The 18,466-nt window shown below is 43.8% G+C and overlaps 1 protein-coding gene across 3 annotated transcripts in view; it reads left to right on the forward strand.

Moving 5' to 3' along the window:
• The first annotated feature begins 6,753 nt into the window (after positions 1–6,753).
• NEDD4L (NEDD4 like E3 ubiquitin protein ligase) overlaps positions 6,754–18,466 on the forward strand; it is a 308,396-nt gene continuing 296,683 nt past the window's right edge. For 2 of the 3 annotated variants that reach the window (XM_073213141.1, XM_073213142.1), the window contains exon 1: positions 6,755–7,091. In XM_073213141.1, coding sequence (XP_073069242.1) covers positions 7,044–7,091 — 48 coding nt within the window. In that variant the 5' untranslated portion in view covers positions 6,755–7,043. Of the gene's footprint in view, positions 7,092–18,466 lie in introns of all 3 variants that reach the window. The other variant, XM_073213140.1, reaches the window with a different exon arrangement.

Below are 18,466 nucleotides of genomic sequence, written 5' to 3' on the forward strand. Positions count from 1 at the left end.
TGAGTTTTAGATGACTTAGATTGTGTTATTAAAAAATACAGAATCAATGGACTTGTTAAATTTGTTGATTAAAGCAGCTGATTTAGATCTTCTACCACAGAGTTGAAGGAAATAATTAATTTTGCTGCTGGCAAATGAAAAGGCAATGTAAGGAGGGGAAAAAATCATTCTCCTTTCTACTAGAAAATTGGACAGAATAATAGAGCATTTGTGGTATACAGAAAAGTATAGACTTAAACCACACTCCTTGCGGTTGGCTAAATAACAGTCTCCCAAAATGTCTAGGTCCTAATCCCTGGAACCAGTGAATGTTACCTAACGGGCAAGAAATTTTGTACATTGGATTAAATTAAGGATTTTGAGATGAGGGGATTATTCAGGATTATCTGGGTGGGCTCTAAATGTAGTCACATGTGTCTTTATGAGAGGGAAGCAGCAGGAGACTTGACCTGTAGAGGAAGGCCATATGATGACCTCAGCAAAGAGAGAGCCAGACTGGAAGGCGGAGGGAGGGGCGGTGGGCAGAGGAAGGCAGGGAATTAGATGCAGCAAGAGGCCAGGAACCCACTGCTCCCTGAGAGCCTCTGGAGAGGGTGTGGCCTGGCTGCCACCTGATTTCAGCCCAGGAAAACTGATTTCAGACTTCTCGCCTCCAGAACCATAACAGAACACATTTCTGTTGTTTTAAACCACCAAGTATGTGTTCATTTATTACCGTGGCCATAGAAAACTAAGTAATGTTGTTTCCCATTTCTAGGAAGTAAGAATTTTGTTGCTTGATTTTAAAGTTTACTAAATCAGTTAATGTGGAAGAACAAGAATGCAAAGGCATTATTTAAAAGAATAAACTTGCCCGCCTCTTTTAGGCAGGAAAACATAACTGTGTGAAATTTCAAATGCTTGATTTGTACATAAGGTCAACAGTTTCCTCTGTTGCTACCTCATCTAGCATTACAGTGGGCTAGCTACTCTGAAGTGTCTCCCTGCTATCAATTAGCTTGACTTCATAAATGTGTTGTTGGACTTGCAGTAACAGAAATTAATCCCAGGAGGTTCCATGTATTAGTTAGCTTTGGCTGTGATAATGATGTGTAGCAAAAATCTCAAAGCCTCAGTGGCTACAATAATAAATATTTATCTTTTATTCACACAGCATTTTGGGTGACCCTGCTCTAAGCTGCAGGTCAGGTTCATGTCTGTTCCTGTGTGTCATTATAGGACCCAGGCTTAAGGTCCCACCATGGTGGAAGGTAGGAGCAAAACAGGTGGTACAGACTTGTAAAGCCTCTTACGATCTCTGTTTTGAACTGGCCACCTGCTACTTCTGCTCATATCCCATTGGACAAAGTAAGTTACACAGTCAAGTGCAACATTACTGGGGCAGAAAAATTTATCCCTCTTGGAGATGAGGAACTGAATATTTGCTGAAAAGTAAAAGAGTATACATACTATGCTCGTCCACCCTGAAAAAGTTAGCTAGAACCAAAGAATGATGCAGTAAGCTTCCAGTAGATGCTGTATCAGCACTGCAATTGAGGGGAGACTGATTTGGGGGTAGTGGCTGAACTTGAGACTTCTGTATGAAACCAAGACTCTAAAATAGGGTGAAAGTGGTTGCTGGGTGGTAATGTGCCCAGGTCTGAGCAGGGGCAAATCCTGATTTTGGATTCCCACAGACTAAGATTAACCAAATAAAGTTGCAACCAAATTAATTTACAAAAAACATACGTGGAATTAAGTCACTATGAGGGAGAGTCAGCAGACACAACAAAAGACACGTTCCAAACTTTTAGGTATCCGAATTAGCAAAACTCAAAAGAGTTATAACATGTTTAATGAAGTAAAATTTGGAAACATAAAACAAGAAACTAGCAAGAATGACAAGTTTGATTAGAAAAAATTTAAGTAGAAATTTTAGATATGAAAAATACGACTGTTGAATAAAAAACTCAACTGATGGTAAAACAAAAGATTAGACTCAACTAAATAGTTACTTAGCAAAGTGGAAGAGAGATTTAAAGAAATCACTCAATGCAGCATAGAAAGACAAGGAGATGGAGTATATTAAGGTGGTTAAGAAATACAGGTAATAGAATGAGCAGTTCTACGTCTGGCTAATTGACATCCCAGAAGGACAGATATGGAGAACGGAGAAATGACAATATTTGGAGAGAGGAGAGCTGAGCATTTGCCAGAAATGATAAAAAATTTAAATCCATAATAAGGTGCAAAGTATCTTAGGCAGGACAAATAAAAAGCAAGCCACATATAGACAAATCATAGAAAATTAAGAACACCAAGAACAAAAAGCAGCTAAAAGATAAGGGAAATGACCTACAAAGAAACAGTGATGAGGCTAAGAGCTGCCCATTCATCATCAACAATGGAAACCCCAAATCAGAAGAATAGCATGTTCAAAGCGCTGAGAATGACACAAACATTTTACCTTGGATTGGACTATTGAGTAGTATTTCTTAAGAACTGGTGGTCCTGTCCTCCCGATAAACTGGTTTATAAACTCAAGACTTCAGAGTGAAAATCAAAGATACACTTGTTACATTAAGAACATTCATTTACATTTTTCTACATTCCACAATGGCTTTGAGTTTGCTTCTAAAATCAAATTTTCACTATCCTACACAGATGATAGTACACATTTTCAGATAAATAGAAGCTGAGAGTTTACCACCAATGGGCCTTTACTAAAGGAATGTTAACGTATGCCCCTCAGGAGGAAGGAAAATTCCCAAAGGAATGTCTAAGAAGTAATAAGGAATCCTTACAGATGAAACCACAAAATGTATTGGTAAAGCTAAAACAACTGTATAACATAAGTATTGTACAGATAGGGGCTTAAGGTATTAACTTTTGATTTGTGAAGTTAGACGTTCATGTAAAATGTCAAAGTAACAGGACAGAAATGCAGTGATTAACATCCCCACCCGGAGACGGAAAAAAACATATGAAAACAATGAAAACAGCAGCACAACTCCATAAAAGCTCATTTAAAAGTAAGAAAATACAGTGAAAATGTAGAAGCCAATCCAGATATGTTAGAAATATTAATGATTAAAAAATGGAAATAGCTAATACAGTCAGTTAAAAGGCAGGTAATTTGTCAGAATGGGAAAGAATAGGTATCATATGTCTATATCTCAGATAATTTCTTTTTAGAGTGTTAGAATGAATAGCACATAGGTGTTCAAAATGTGTTTCTTAAAAAGCTTAGCTATTTTTATACAAAAAGATAAGCTATTTACAGTCATTCTTTGCTACCCACCTCTATACTTGCCCAAAGTTTGAAGCATGGTTTTTTCCTTACATAATCATAAACACCTTAAATTTGTGAGATTTCTCTATGTGTCAATGAATTCTGCCAAGTTCCAAGATGACACCAGTTTTTGCAGGTACACAGCCATCTTCAAAAAGTCTGTTTCATGGGCTTTCTTTTTAAAGAACACAGGTCACCAAAAATGGAAGAGAAAAATCTAGTGTTACTTAGAAGAAATGTATGCAAATGTGACACTATGTGTTCAGCTTTAGGTACTTCACAGATTTGATTAAGATATGCATAGTTTGCTAAGCTGACTTAATAATTTGTAAAGAGGCTTAGCATTAAAACGTTCCTTGTGATCACCCCAGTGTGCTTGAAAATTGTTCTCGCTGATTTTTCATTTCTGATGATCTGATGAAGAGCATTTACCAAACACCCAAATCTTAGATGTTAAAGGCAGCCTCCAAAGGGAACAGCATGGAACAGCTTCCAGAGAACAATCTACAAGTTAGGTTCTATGTAATTGTGGGGTATATGTGAAATTGATTGGAGGATGAAACAAGGAATTGCTTTGGATCAGACTGCTGAAAAGTTCCTTTTAAGAGCTGTCCTACCAGAACCACCCCTACCCCCAAGGAAACTGGATTACTAATCTGAGAGTTCAGAGGGGTGGGGGTGGGTATAAGTGATGGATGATACTAGTCACTTTAAGTATATTTGTTTACATCCTACATCATTCCACAAAGGATGTGAGTATTTTTATAATATGTCATTTCCTGTAAACTGAAACATAAACAAATATATTAATCAAGATCATGGAAAATATGTAAAAAATAGGAATGTAAGTGCAGGTTGGGGAGCTCTGCATTAGAATCATCTGGGGAGCTTCTGAAAGTCCTGATGTCCACGTGCCCCCCACCCCAATTAAATCAGTGAACAGGGGAGCTTGATAGAGAACAGTAGTTTTAAAGATTCCCAGGTGTTCCTACGTGCAGCAAACTTTGGGAACCACTGGCCAAGGCTGTCATTCTCAACCATACATGCACATTAACATCACCTGGGAGGCCATTGAAACTATGGATGCCTGTGCTCCGACCCTGAACCAATGAAACTATAATCTCCTGTGCTGACTGCTGGCCATGCGGTTGTTTCAAAGCTCCCCAGATAATAACAATTTGCATACAGGATAGAGAACCACAGCGTTGGGGCAAAGCAGGCACGTAATTACAAAGGAAACTGATTTTGTTTTTATGGGTTCTTTTATGGCTTAAAATTTGTGCTGGGTTTCCTGGTGACCAAAGTAAATAGAAAAACAATCGGTTGAAATAATTATTGTCATTCATAACACAAAAGCTTACCAGTTCCTTGGAAGAAAGAAAGCCTTTTTAAAAGTCTTGAGTCCTCTTATAGGGACCATTGAATGATGTTATGAATAATGATTTTACAAACACCCCTACAGTAAATGACTTTGGCAAGTTTCATATTGTGGTTTCTAATAATCATCTCTCAGGGAAAGCCAAGGACAGGACCCCAGAGTGCAGTCGGGCGCAGGCTGTTAGGTGGAGGTGTGGGAGCAGGAACGAAGGAGACAGGAAGTGTGACACACCTGCAGTTTCCAGAAGATACGGCCTTACCTTAGATAAAGCCTGGATCGTGCACCTCCAGGATGGAGGAGGGGAGTTCTATGTAATTAGAAGTTATAATTTTCTATTAGAAAACTTAAAAGTCGATCACTTTTCCCCCATAATAAAGAATCCACAAAGCTTGACAAAGGCCTGGCTGGTAGAACTAAGGAAGTAGTGACTCTAGGAGTCACAGGCATGGTGAAGGGCATATTAGAATTGGTGTGTGGATGTGTGTGTGTGTGTGTGTGTGTGTGTGTGTGTGTGTGTGTGTGTGTGTGTGTGTGTGTGTGTGTGTGTGTGTGTGTGACAGAGAGAGAGAGGATTTTTTATCAAAAATAAAAAGAATTTAGGTTTGAAAAGGTTGAAAAACTTTAGCCTGGAAAGAGTGCCTGTCTTTTTAAAAGCTCCTCCATAAAGATGAGAGTTTTTTCTCAGTTGGGCTTTTGTGGCATCTAAGTACTGTTGATTTAATAGCTAAGGATTTGTAGAGAAGGCTTTGAAGTAGGGTGTTGACTCCATGAGACCAAGTCTTGAAAGGAACCCTTTTATACCTATGCTACACGTTTTAAATCACAGTAATGTCATAAGCAAAGGAGAGTTTAAATTAGGATGGGTGTGCCCCCTTTTCTTTTCCAAAGCCATGTAGCAGGGTATACAGCAGATATTTAGTAAAGCAGCTGGGAATGGGCATGAAGATTCTCTTGGAAAACGCTGAGTTCTCCTTTCTTAAACAACTGAAATGAAAATCCCCTAAAAGCACCCTATTAATACCCAGGCAGGCACTTTGATGTTTTCTTTTCAAAGGCAAATGACATGTTCTGCTTCTGTTTTCTTTTTAAACTCACAACTGCACTTAACATCTAAATTTAAGGACAGCCTTCCTGAAAAAGTAACGAATTTCTTTCCCTTCAAGTAGTCTCTGGCATTCCCGTAAATCTGAAGGATTAAATGAACTGCTTGCTAGATAAACAGTAGCTGCTATGTGGGAAGAATCCTACGGTGGCTAATAAGACGTGTTAATGGGTTGCATATGCAGAGGATAACCTTAAACTTGAATTTGATATTTCATGTTGCGGCTCACAAATGAGCTGCCTTTTATTCAGAGAATCACGCTGTCCGTTTCCGAGTGGGTGGGTGTGTACTCAGAGCTGGCGCTGTGCTGGTTTTGTTCTCTGTGAGGTTGACACAGGCAAGTGGCTCCCCGCGGCCACACCGGGGCAGCCTCTCCCCTGCTGGAGGCCGGGCCAGGCAGATCGGCTCCGGGGAGCTGACAGTGTTAGCCAAGTCTGGCTTGCTTAGGGTTGCCAAGAATTTAAAGGGGTTTCGGAACATCCGTATTTCTCCCTTTAACAATTAAGGCGAGCTCCGGGGCTCTTGGCAAAAAGACCATAAAGAAGAGGAATGGAATGAGTGATGCTTTTTTTTTGAAAATGCCTCCAGTGTTCCTAAATGTCCAGCCGGCCCCCTCCCCAAAGCAGAGGGAAAGCTGGAGAGGGGGGTGGGTCAGCTCCGAAGGCCAAGCCCGCTGGGGTTCTGCTCCGCAAACCCGCCCGCCTGCCGGGTGAGCCCAGGACAGCACCTCCGCGGGCTCGGGGGTGGTGGTGGGGGTGGTGGGTGGGCTTGGGGGCACCACCCCGCCCCCCCCCGCCCGGCCTGCGATTGGCTTGGGGGGCGCGTGTGCCCGCCCCGGCGAGGAGGGAGGGTCCCTCTGGGCGCCGGGTGGGAGGAGGCGGAGGAGGGGCGGAGAGAGCGGGGGCCGGCCGGGAGCGAGCAGGGGGCGGGGGAGCCGGGTTGCCGCGATCCGAGAGCCGGTTCCGAGAGGGGCGGGGAGGGAGGGAAAGCCCGGCGGGCTGTGCGCCGCCTCCGCGCGTAGAGAGAGGCGCCGGGGCGGCCGCCCGCTGCACGGCGTGCTCCCGGGACCGCCGGCCCGTGCGGCCCCGCAGCCTTTCCGGAGGAAGCTGCGCCGGCAGCGGCCCCGACTCGCTCTCGGGCCCCCTCACCTGCCGGCCCCCGGCCCCCCTCGGCGGGACGCGCACACGGCCGGGCGCGGGGCCAGCCAGACCCGGAGCAGTGAGGACTCGGCCGCCCGTGCCGCAGCCCAGCCGCCCGGGAGTGCCTCCGGCCCCACGCGGGGCGCCGGCTCCATGGCGACCGGGCTCGGGGAGCCGGTTTACGGACTTTCGGAAGACGAGGTGAGCGGCGCCGCCTCCTTCCCGCCCGGACGCCCCGGGGAGTGCCTGCCTCGCTCCCGCAGGGGTGGGAACTGGGGCGACCCCCCGGGGTGCGCTTCCCCCGCGCCTGCAGGGGAACCCCAAACGCGGGGGCGCCCCAGAGTGGGGTCCCTGCTGGGGTAGGTGCTCGGGCTCTTCCGCTGGGCTCCTGCACCCCGTACCCCAGCGCATTGTTTGTAAATAAAGCTGCGCGAGGTCCTTGGAGCCCGGGGTGCACGCTGCTCGCGCCTGGGGGTGGGCGGGCGGAGGGCGCGCGTGCCTCTGCCCGCGTGTTCTCCCTCTCGCAGCCGCGTTTCCCGGGGCTGTTGGGCAACTTTCCGCCCCTCGCCCCTGCGGCCCGGGGGCCCCGGGTGTCTGGGTCTCGGGTGAGACCCGCGCCGTGTGGGGGAGCCTGGGGCCCGGGAGGAACCTGAATTGTTTCTCCCTGGAACTTTCTACTGGTTGTGTCAGCAAGTGCTCTGAAGAGTGTGTGCTTATCACGGTGAACTGGGGGAACCGCTCGGAGCTCTGTGTGTCTGTCCCTCTGTCTTGCGGAGTCTTAAGGCCTGGAGTGTGTATTTCGGGGTCTTTGGTAAGGGAGCAGGTCTGGCATAGTGGCAGGTGCTGCTGGAAACTTACAGGGAGCTTGCAGCCCTGCCATATTTTTCCTCCCAAGGATTCAAAGGCCAGCATCTTCGGGGTGGGTGGAGAGACAGAAGCTCAATTGACCCCTTTTATTAATAATGTAAATTAAGCAAGCCACGCCCCCAAGGCTGTCGGTTCGACTGTAATGAGCTTTGTTTTTGTCCGCACTCCTCGCGGTTTCTCAGCCCCCCTTAGGAAATGATCCTGCTTTAGCTGCTTAGCCCTTTCTCCACCAGCCTCTCTCGGCGCTTGTTGGTATGTTGCTCGGCTAAAGCGGGGCGGGAGGGGGGAGGCCTGGCGCGGCGTGACCGGCTGGCTGGCTGGAGCAGGTAGGAGGGGTTTGCCATCTGGCGGGGTGCGCGCCCAGGTCTGGCTCCCCTTTCGAGAGGTGAATTTACAACCCATGAAGCATTACTCAGCAGGGAGGTATTTCCTATCCTGGTCGTGCATTTCATAAAAAGTCGATGCCTGGAAATTCAAGGATTTCTGGGTTTCTCTTTCTTCCCATTGTTTGTTTTCTGAGGTCCCATCTTCCTCTGGTGACTGAGGGTAGGGTATGGAGACGCTATTATCTGAGACTCTGAGACATGCCCACGTTATGGCTTCTCTCTCACCAGCTTTCCTACTGTGTGTGTGTGTGTGTACGCGCGATATAAGTGTAATCAAATAGGTATCTTGGGGTGGAGAGGGTGTTCGGGGCTTGACTTTTTTCCTTAACGGTGCCAAGTAAAGCTTGCCCTGGTATTTTATGAAAGAATAATCACAATGCAAATGATGTGATTTGCATTTTCGATTATTTTGCCCTTCTGTGCTTGAGTAATTTCCCTTTTTTGTGCAGTTACTTGGGGATGGGTGAAAAGTAGCATTGTTTCATTTACCCAGGGGTTCTCCTTTCCCTGACTTCTTTCCCCTTTGATTAGCTTTCTCTTTCATTCGCTACTTCTCCATTTCATTGGCAGTAGAGGGCAGGCGGTGAGCTTTTTGCAAAGGTGTTAAGATAACAGACATTCCTAAACAAAGGGCTTGAGGCTTTGGGAATGAAGCCAGCCACGTTTAATCTTAACGCTTTAAAAAAAAAAACATGATTATTTTTAAAAGTTCCCTGAAAAAGATATCCTGAGTGTTTTGAGAAATTCAACCCGATGAATGAATCACGTGCATGTCCCTGTTGTTTGTGCTTTGTATACATTTACAGCTAGTGTCCGAATCTACCTAGAGTGCATCCTGCCACTTTTGTCTAAATGAGTTAATACTGATTTTAACTGGTGTCTTGTGTGTGAGTGGGGAATGGAATATAAACAGGGTGTGTGAATGACTGGGTTCACTCCTGCTTGTTGCTAGACGGGTATTTGGGATGTATGGGGAATTTATTGATTGAGTGATGGCTATGTTGCTGGTACTGCTCAGTTCCACACACGTTGTATTACAAAAGAGAAGTCACATCTGTCTTCCTTTTTCAGCGGCTTCTACCAGTGAAAAAATAAGGCAGGGCTGTTTCAATGATTTCACGTTTCTATGGTACTTGCTTTTTATGGTAGGCTTCAGGCTGTCAGGTTGCCCATCGGAAAATCAGGGAATGCCTTCGTAGAATATTAACAAGAAATTGTTGAATTTGCCCAGCTTGCTTTGTCTCCCTGAATTAGTTTGTGTAAGAAAACTGAAGATTTTAACAGGCTCTTGAAGTAGAATGCCCGACCAAAGAGGCAAACGTCACCTCATAAACCAACCCCTTAGCAAAACAGGCATCCATACCTAGCAAATTTCTTAAAAGCAAGTTTGTCTTTCCATTGAAGGTTGATGAAAAGCATTGTATGTTTGGAATGCACTTAGAGCCCATCTCAAAAAGACTTTGTAGCTGTAAGTACTGCTGGTGGTGAGGCATTGCATTAGCCTAGAAAAGAGCAGGATGCCAGGACAGAGGACATGGTTTCTGGATCTGTCCTGAGAGCAGAATAAAAGGAGTTGAATGTGGGCTTCTGTGGGTGCATGTACTACTTACTGTTCGTTGTCTTTTTGGCTGAGTTTCCTTGGGTGAGTTACAGTTCACAGTCACCCTGATTTAAGTCAGGTCAGCTCAGGTAACCAAATTTGAAATTGCTATCAGCTGAAGGCCTTTTAGTGTGGGAGGGATTAGTGAATTAGCAAAACTTCTGATTCAGGGCCCAGGATCAGATTTAGTTTGGAATTGGAACAGTCTGGACTAGTTTCTGCGTTTGGCTTGGTTCCTTGGCAGTTTTTTGTTTTGCTTTTTGTTTTTATTTGTTTTTTTTTTTTTTTTTTTGGCACTCTGTAGCACACTTTGGCACTGTTTACTCGGGAATATTACTATTAACCTTCTGAAATCTTTTATTGCATGTTAGAAAGGTATCCTTTATTGAAAAGATTTTCCACTGGGCGAAATACTAGAGTTTGAATGACAGCTTTCTCCTAAATTGTGGCATTAATTTTTTTCTGGTGGTTAGAATGAGGCAAATGGCATAGATATGAAGGCCAAGCTTACATGTTATGGTACTTTGACACCTTCTTCCTTATTTTATACAAACAAGGATAGACAGCTGATGTTTCATATGCTTTCTCTGTACCTAGCACTGGGAGAAGCCTTTAGGTACTTCTATCTCATGTAATCCTCATCCGAACCCTGTGAGCTATGCTGTGATTTTCAGATGAGGAATGAAGGCTCAGAGAGGCTAAGTGACCTGCCTAAGGACACACAGTGAGTAAGTTATGGAGCTAGGATGTGAACCCAGTTCTGTTGATTACACAGCGTTTTGAACGTGGTTCCTCTCTTTCAGGGATTTTGAAAGGTCTTCATAGCCAGATTATTCAGGGTATCGTAAGATGAAGATGTACAGTAGGGGTTATAAACTCATGGTTTCTAGTCAGAACTGACCAGGAGCCCTGTTTATTAGAATGGTCTCCATAGTGTTTTAAAGCTTGGGGATTTTCACAGAAAATGGTAAAACTCTGACTTCACTGGCACTACATTCTCACCTGGCAGCAATTAGTAGATCTGAGCTGTGGCCCTTGAGATGTGGCAGCCAATGTCTCCACTGCTCCTATTGTTTTAGGAATTTCTTATTTGCATATAATTACCCACTTCATAACACAGTTAAACTAACCTTTGGCATAGACACCATTTTCTTTAAGATGCTGTCCATTTTCAAGATGCACCATTATTTTTTGAACCACCAAGAAAGAAAGAAAAAACTGTCACCCTGGGATTATCATTAGTTTTATGAAGCATCCTTGTTTCAGGGATGGTATGAAAAATGAAAACAAGGATGTTTTAGAATTCATGACTTACTCTCATTAGAAACCTGGGATAACCTGGGCCATCAGTCTCAATACCTCAGTCATTCAACACTTAAGTCAACTGCTAGTCAGATTTCTGCTTTTCTGTTTCTGTGAAAATGCTTCGAATAAGGGAAGTGCCTTTCAGTGGGTATTGGCGGGGGAGAAGTAGGGAGCCTAGATGGATGCCACCTGAATAGCCATCTGTAAGTAACTAAGAATAATCATTAATTTTAAAAAACTGGTCCATGTTTTTAAGAGATTACATGAGAACCACTGCACCCAGTCTTTGTAGCTGTGCAAAATGGTCACAAGATTGCTTTTGGAAATTACAGTTTAGGTACTGCTTGGAGCTAAAGGTGGATGCAGAAAGGCAGTTCTCAGGAGGACAATACAGCTTGCCTGCTCGTTCTAACTCTAGATGCAGGAGTGAGGCCTTGCACAGCTGCTGGGTGTGCCCTGTGCCCAAGACATGGGATCCCCCATGGCCCTCCTCATGATTAAAATTGGTGAAACAGGCCCTGAATGAAAGGGCCGGGGTTTTATGGCGACATTCAAAGGTAGTTTAAAAGTTGGTGAGGTTGGGAGGGGAAGAGGGGGAATACAGGGTATTGTTTTAACTTCTACTCTCATTAGACGTTTTTCTTCTCCACAGATTCTGTGGAATTGGTAGAAATGGATAGTTTGTATTCCAATTTTATTAAGTCCCAATATTCATTTGAATTGTTTATCTTGTTACTGAAAGATAGTTTCCTTAAGGAAGAAAAATCATGTTCAAAGGGCTGAGGACAGTGGCCAGGTAGGAATCCTGAGAAGATTGCTGTGTCTTTGCTGCACAGAACAATTTTAAGGGCAGTGATCGAATGGTATTCTTCAGTGCAGTCAGTGAGTGCCCACATCTCCCAGAAAACTTGGGAAGTCAGTTTTGCGATTCTGGGAGCATCAGTATGCTTCAGTATATTTTCAGGAGAAATGTGAATAATCTCAAGGAAGAAATCCCTGATGTTAAGAATTATGTCGCATCATCGCAAGATACATTCAAGTTCCTGCTAAATTACTTCTACCCTCACCAGGAGGGTGAGAATCTTTGTGTTCATTGCTAATCTAATCACTGATCTGTATTGTACAGTTATTTAAATAACATAAAACATGATGGTATGTGATTGGTGAATGAAACAACTTTGTTTCCCTTTGATAGCACATTAAAATTTTCATTTTTACTTAAAAGATCTGTTTAAACAGATTTTTACTGCTGCCCTTGAACTTTGGGTCCTAGACAACTAGCAGCAGTAAAACTTGATCCTAATTTAAGAGCTTTCAGATTTTTTATGTTGCAGGGTTTTGGATAATTATTTTTGTCTTAGTAATGTATTTGCTCATAATAAAGCAAATTACATGTTAATCTTTTGACAACCCATGTTAAAGAGAATCAAAATAATATATGAATAATACAATGATGAAAAGAAAAGGGTAGTAGGTTTGATGAAAGGTTTGAGAATTGTGGCAGAATGTTACTTTCTGTTTATTTGTATTGTTTCTCTTCCAGGTCACAGTATATACATATTTCATTTTCTGACTATAGGTGGCAATGTTTGTACTGTTTACTGTTTAATGATGTTACTGTTGGTTGGGAGTTGCTTGGTGGAGTTGTGGAAATGAGAGCTTATTTAGAGAGGTGGAAAAAGAAACTATATTTTGAAAACATTTTCCTACAAACTAAAAAAAATTAGTTCTTGAAAAAAACACCTAAAGCAATGTTTGTCAATGTGGGCATTATCAAGAATCCTAATTTTTTCCAAGGTTCCCCTTAACTGGGGCGTTTTAAAATTTGGAAGAAGCACAAGTGTTTGGATTTGGGCTCCCATAACATACAGACATACAGAAAAGTTCCTGTATGAACCACTGTCACCTGCTTTCTTCTTGGATGCATAGGGACTTCTGAATAATTCTAGTTCTGCTGTACACATTCTTTCATAATTGCTGTTATTGGCTTTGAGAAGGAACTAATAATATCATTACTTCTGGGTATTTGGTTGCTGGAGATATTCTTGATTCCTGAAGCAAGACGTGGCTCAGGTTCAAGCAGAGAGAAAAAGCAGTGGTGTAAAGATCTGGGACACTTGTTTCATTAATATATAGGATCTCATTCTAGTTGTAATGTTTTTTTCTGAACCGGAGAGGTCTGAATGCTGACTATTACTGTAATATCTTCAGGTGAGAAAAGCTGTGTTACATAAGCATATCTGGGGTAACTACCTAGCTTATGTTTGACACTTCAGTCAACTTTTTGTCGTTGACTCTGAAGTCCTGCATTGATTCAGAACTCGTCAGGTTTAATGGTGAGGCTATCAGATTCCCTCGCTGTCATCAAACGCAGCATTTGGTGACTTTTGGGCATGCAAGAAGCTGCTGAGAGATTCTGTATTCTTTTTTTTTGGGTTTTCATTACATATTTTATTAACTAGACCCTAAATACCATTCCCAACATAGATTCGATTTGACCAAAAGAGACAGACAGACATAGGACATAAACACAATGTATGGGTGTCCCCACGGCCGAACAGGCAGCCTTAGATGCTCAGAGGAGGCTTACATTAGCCACAGCCCAGAACCCTCAAAGGAATCACTTCTGTATTCTTTTTATACCTCCTTTTCACCAAGAGAAAAGAGCCATTCAAAAGAGAGGTTTTTTTAGTGTAAAATGCCCTGATGTGAAATCTGCCCTGTGTAAGGTGGAACTTGGAAGGGCTAGTAGGGGTGGGAGTTCCACACAGGGGATGAATAAATAGAGGAATCTGCGCCAATGCTACTGAGGGTCATGTCCCATCACCCGTGACTTGTCCAATTGCTGGCAGACCCTGGCTTCCCAGGTGCACTGAAGTGGGGTTTTGATGGATCGCAGAAGCGGCTTAGGCACGTGTCCACCTCCCTCTACCAGGGAGAGGCCATGTGCCGGGGTCCCACCAGAGGTGGCTGCAGACCTAAAAGACCCCATATGTGGTGACCGGGTTCTGAGATGTGCCTCTTAGTCTTGCCTATGTTCACACAGTGTTCACGTTTTATTTCCCATTTCCAGCCTCATTCAAGGCCTGGCTCCTCTTGGTCACCTTGGATGCAGCTCTGGGTCACGTTTTGTAATGTGTCTTTGTAAAGATGGACTTCTGTTGCAGAGAAAGGGTTGCCGTTGGGACAGCAGCGGGAGAGAACTGCAGTTTGGAAAGGTGGCTGGCATTTCCACACCTGGCGGGAGGGCACACTCACCTGGTGCTGTGTAACATCTGTTAGGAACTAATGCTTCAAAATGCAAACAACAGTATTTTCAGTGATCTATATGATTTTAAGTTTTCTAAGTACACTTTGGCTATGTGGCTATCCTCAGTGTCAGGACAGTACTGAAGACAGCCTTAGCCAGAGTTAGTGTACAATGTGAAGGCCTCTGTATTAATTTTTCCTGTTCAACTGAATTTGTGAGTAAAACTAACCTATTCAATACAAACCAGTTTTGTATTGACTGGAAGTCATTTTGGTCTTTTTTTTTTTTTTCAGAACACAAAGCAAGCCTAATTATTTAGAGAATTGCTTCGCTTAGCACTCAATATTAACTGTTACTGAAAAAAAATATGTGTGTGTATCCCACTGAATTCCAAGTGCCACGTATACTTAACTCATGAATCTCCCACCTACCTTTAGAACCTGAGTCTGTTGAAAATCCTGTGCTTGTTTTTCTAAGTCCCATTTTTTTCTCCCTCAGTTAGTAAGTGACTTGTCTTTGGGTATCATCAGAGTGTCATCCTCATCTTTGGAGACTGGCTTTGGAAAGTAGTGTGAGGTTTGAAGGAAAAGCAAAAGTGAGACTCAGTTTGCTTTTTTCGTTTGCTTTTTTTCCCCTTTTCCCTCCCCTCCAGTTCCCTTTGTGCTTTGCGTTACGTGTGTGATAAATTGGACACAAGCCATAATCACAGTCTGTTAGTTTTTAGTTTCTAAACTTTGAACCAGCTGTATTTCCTCCCACTTGTTAACCCCAGAGGATAAGTAAATGTGGCTTGAAAGCTCCATTTAGAGGGAGCTGAACTCTGTTGATTTTGAGTTCTAGAAGATGTTTATGCTGGTAATTGAGAAATTGGTATGTGCCATGCTGCCTGCCTTTGGAATAGATGTGTTAATTTCAGGAAATGTTAGTGAAAGAGAACACTTTAATCTGGGTGTAGGGGCTCTTCCTCCCTTGCTGGAAAAGTGAGGTAGAGAGGAGTATTGTGTAGCCATGGGGGTGGCCGGGTGGGATGGGAAAAGATATTGGAGAATATTTAATAATAGGGAGATGTCAGTAATAGATAAAACGGAAAAGTAGGTTACAAAACAGTGGGAGCAGTAATACCCTATTGTGGTTAAAAGTATTTATGCGTAGGAAAAACTGGCCGGGAGTGTATCCCAGAATGTCAGTGGTAGTTAGTTATCTTTGAGCAAAGGGATATAGGTCATTTTTATCATCTTGTTTTGCTTATATTTTCTGTGTTTCTATAATGAACTCTTTTTTCATTAATATGAAAGTTTGAAAGTGAGAATGAGAGAAATCTCCTGAATGCATGTAGTACTTCAAGCTTTGGGTAAAAAATTAGAGCACTTGTTTCAGTACAAATATTGATAGTGTGTGTTCAGTTGAGCGCATGGGTTTCAAGGGCCCACGCTGTGCTCGGTGTCTAAGGATATCGAAGTTATTGCATTGCTTCGTTTGCCTTTTAGGAGCGCCCCACCAAGGAGGAAAGTGGAGGAATAGGTAAACGATTGGTAATTTTTTAGAAAAGAGTGACTGGTAAGCTAGATTTTTTTTCACTTGCAGTTTGCAAAAATAGACGTTTCTTTTCTCCACTATGGGAATTTAAACTCTATATTTTCATCCTTCCGTGCATTACAGTTTCATAAAAGTAAGTCTGTAGTCATGTTTGGTGTTCTCTGAATTATTTTGTGTATACTATGAAAATGGTGGCCTGTGTGTGCCATGAAAATGAAGCTGAAACCTGTTTCTCTTTGGTTTGGTTTCCTTGGGTTTGGACTTAGCAGCCTCGTTGTTGCCTAATTGCAGCACTGAATAGTGTAGATGTCACCGTGGTGGCTCTGCACAGCTGTAGTCATCAGAACAAATGTCCAGGTGGCCGGGAGCTGCTTCTCCTCCTGTTTCGGGATGTAGTGTCCCTCCGGTGGGTGTTTCCCAGAGTGTGTCATGGTGGTCCCCTCCCGATCAGGAGTGGAGGTGGCAAATGCCGTGTGACATCTGATCTGACCCTTGTTTTTGTCTCCCCCTGCTCCTTTTAATAATAAATAAAAAAACGCATCTTATACTTGAGATACATGTTTAATGTGGTGGTGGGTTCCTTGCACTCATACCACACTCCCCCATGTGCACCGTCCCCCAAAAGTTACAGTTTAGAGCTGTGGCACTTGACCAATTGTAATTTGTATATTATGACGGCCCATATATTATGGTAGATTACTGGTAGTTGTCATGGAGACTATAACTTTATCTGTCTTGTTCAGTTATAGTGTGTCTATTAAGAAGTGCCCACCTGGACAATAAGGACAATGATGCCATCAGGGAATGAAGTTTGTTCTTTACTCTGCTGTCTGAAGTCTGGCCCTTTTCAGAGATCTAATTGGTCTGATGGTGGCTGCCAGTGGCAGTCAGAGCTATGGTGTTTGTCTTTTTTTCCTACCTGCAGAGGAAAGAGAATGGCCTCCAGTGGCTTTCTCTTAAGACTAAGGAAATCTTGTTCCCAGAATCACCCAGGAAATCTCTTGTTGTGTCTCACTGGCCCACAGAGGCTTAGATCTACTTATCCTTCAACCAGCCAGTGTCAGGGAGGGGGTGGAATTACCTTTATTGTCGTACAGGTCCACCCCTTGAGCTGGAGTGAAGTCCACCCATTGGATAATTCACACGCCTTCAGATAATTCCACTTTCAGATATGCCCATGGCTTCAGGGACTCATCGCATATTCCCTTTCTCCAAGGAGGCAGTCCACATCTTCATCTATATATTGCAAGGACCTATGGGTACTATAGTGTCCTTTCTCTTACACCCGAAAGAAGTTTTTTTTGTTTTTTGTTTTTAATAGTCTGGTAACTTAAGACTAAACAGGTTAGGTCTCCCAAGACCTCAACCTACAGTGGTGAAGACTTAGGCTACTGCCATAAACCTCCCACTTGGAGAGGGAGAAGGTAAGAACACACAGGGTGGTAGCTGGCCGGTCCGGAACAGCAAGGAGTTCCTGCCTTGGGCAGCTGGTCTGGCAGCTTCCGGCTCTACTGGATTATGTCCAGTGGGAGAATGTCCCTTGGTTCTTGTCCTCTGAAGCTGCACCTGAATGGATGTGAGTTTGGGGCTTTGGGGTGGTTTGGGTGTTGAGCAGTCATAGGCTGGTGTCAGCTGAGTACTTGGCAGTAAGCGCCCATGAGAACTTAGGTTTCAGGTTTGCTTGCTTTCAGTTGATTCCTGAGGCTGGTAATGGCAGCCACTGACCTTACCTTGATGGAGTCTCTGATTCTGGGAATTCTGTGCCTTTGTGCCTTAGGGGCAGGTCTCTATCCCCTGTTCATCCCCATTGCTTCTGCCTCAGGCAATTTTAAAGTATTTTCGAATGAAGAGGCACAGTTTGGACCCAACAGTGCTCTTAAACCCACTCTGTCTTTGTTCTGCCTATTCATAATGACCAACTTACCTGCGATTGTGGGACTCATGGACCCCTCTACCTGCCCCTTGACTCAGCCAATCCAATTTTATTTATAGCACTTCTTTTTGTACAAAATCTGTGATAGTTAGGACTCCTGATTGCAATCAGAAGCGACCAATTCTGACAAATTTAAGCAGAAAGGGATTTACTGAAGGCATTTTGGATAGGATGGAAGTACCTGTAAAGCTGGAGAGCCAGGCCTGGACAATGGTGAGGGGCCAGGGTGGCTGGGCCCCCCAACTTGCAGCCAGAGAACCCACAGGAATCACCCAGTGGGGGCCCCGGGATCCCTGACCCTGCGTGCCGCCTCTGGCACCATTCTGCAGCTCCATCAGCCCTCCTGGACCTCCTCACCGGTTGAGGCTCCTCACAACCGTTCTCAGCCCAAAGGTCAATAGAGGAACTCTCAAGACCCAGAAATTATTATACTTGGTTATGGTTTATTACAGCAAAAAGATACAAAGAACAATCAAAAAGAGAAAAGATGCATGGAGCAAAGTCCAGAGGAAGCCAGGTGTGAGCGTCCTAGAGTCCTCTTCCAGTGGAGACACCCAGGATGCACTTAATTTCCTCCAACAGTTGTGACAACATGTATGAAATGCCATCTACCAGGCATCCCTCTCCCCAGAAGAAAACCCCTCTAAGTGCAAATGAGGCCCAGTATCAGTGTTGAATGAATGGTTGTAATGGTAGGCT

Source organism: Manis javanica, chromosome 9 (genome assembly GCF_040802235.1).
Source record: "Manis javanica isolate MJ-LG chromosome 9, MJ_LKY, whole genome shotgun sequence".
Lineage (NCBI taxonomy): Eukaryota > Metazoa > Chordata > Mammalia > Pholidota > Manidae > Manis > Manis javanica.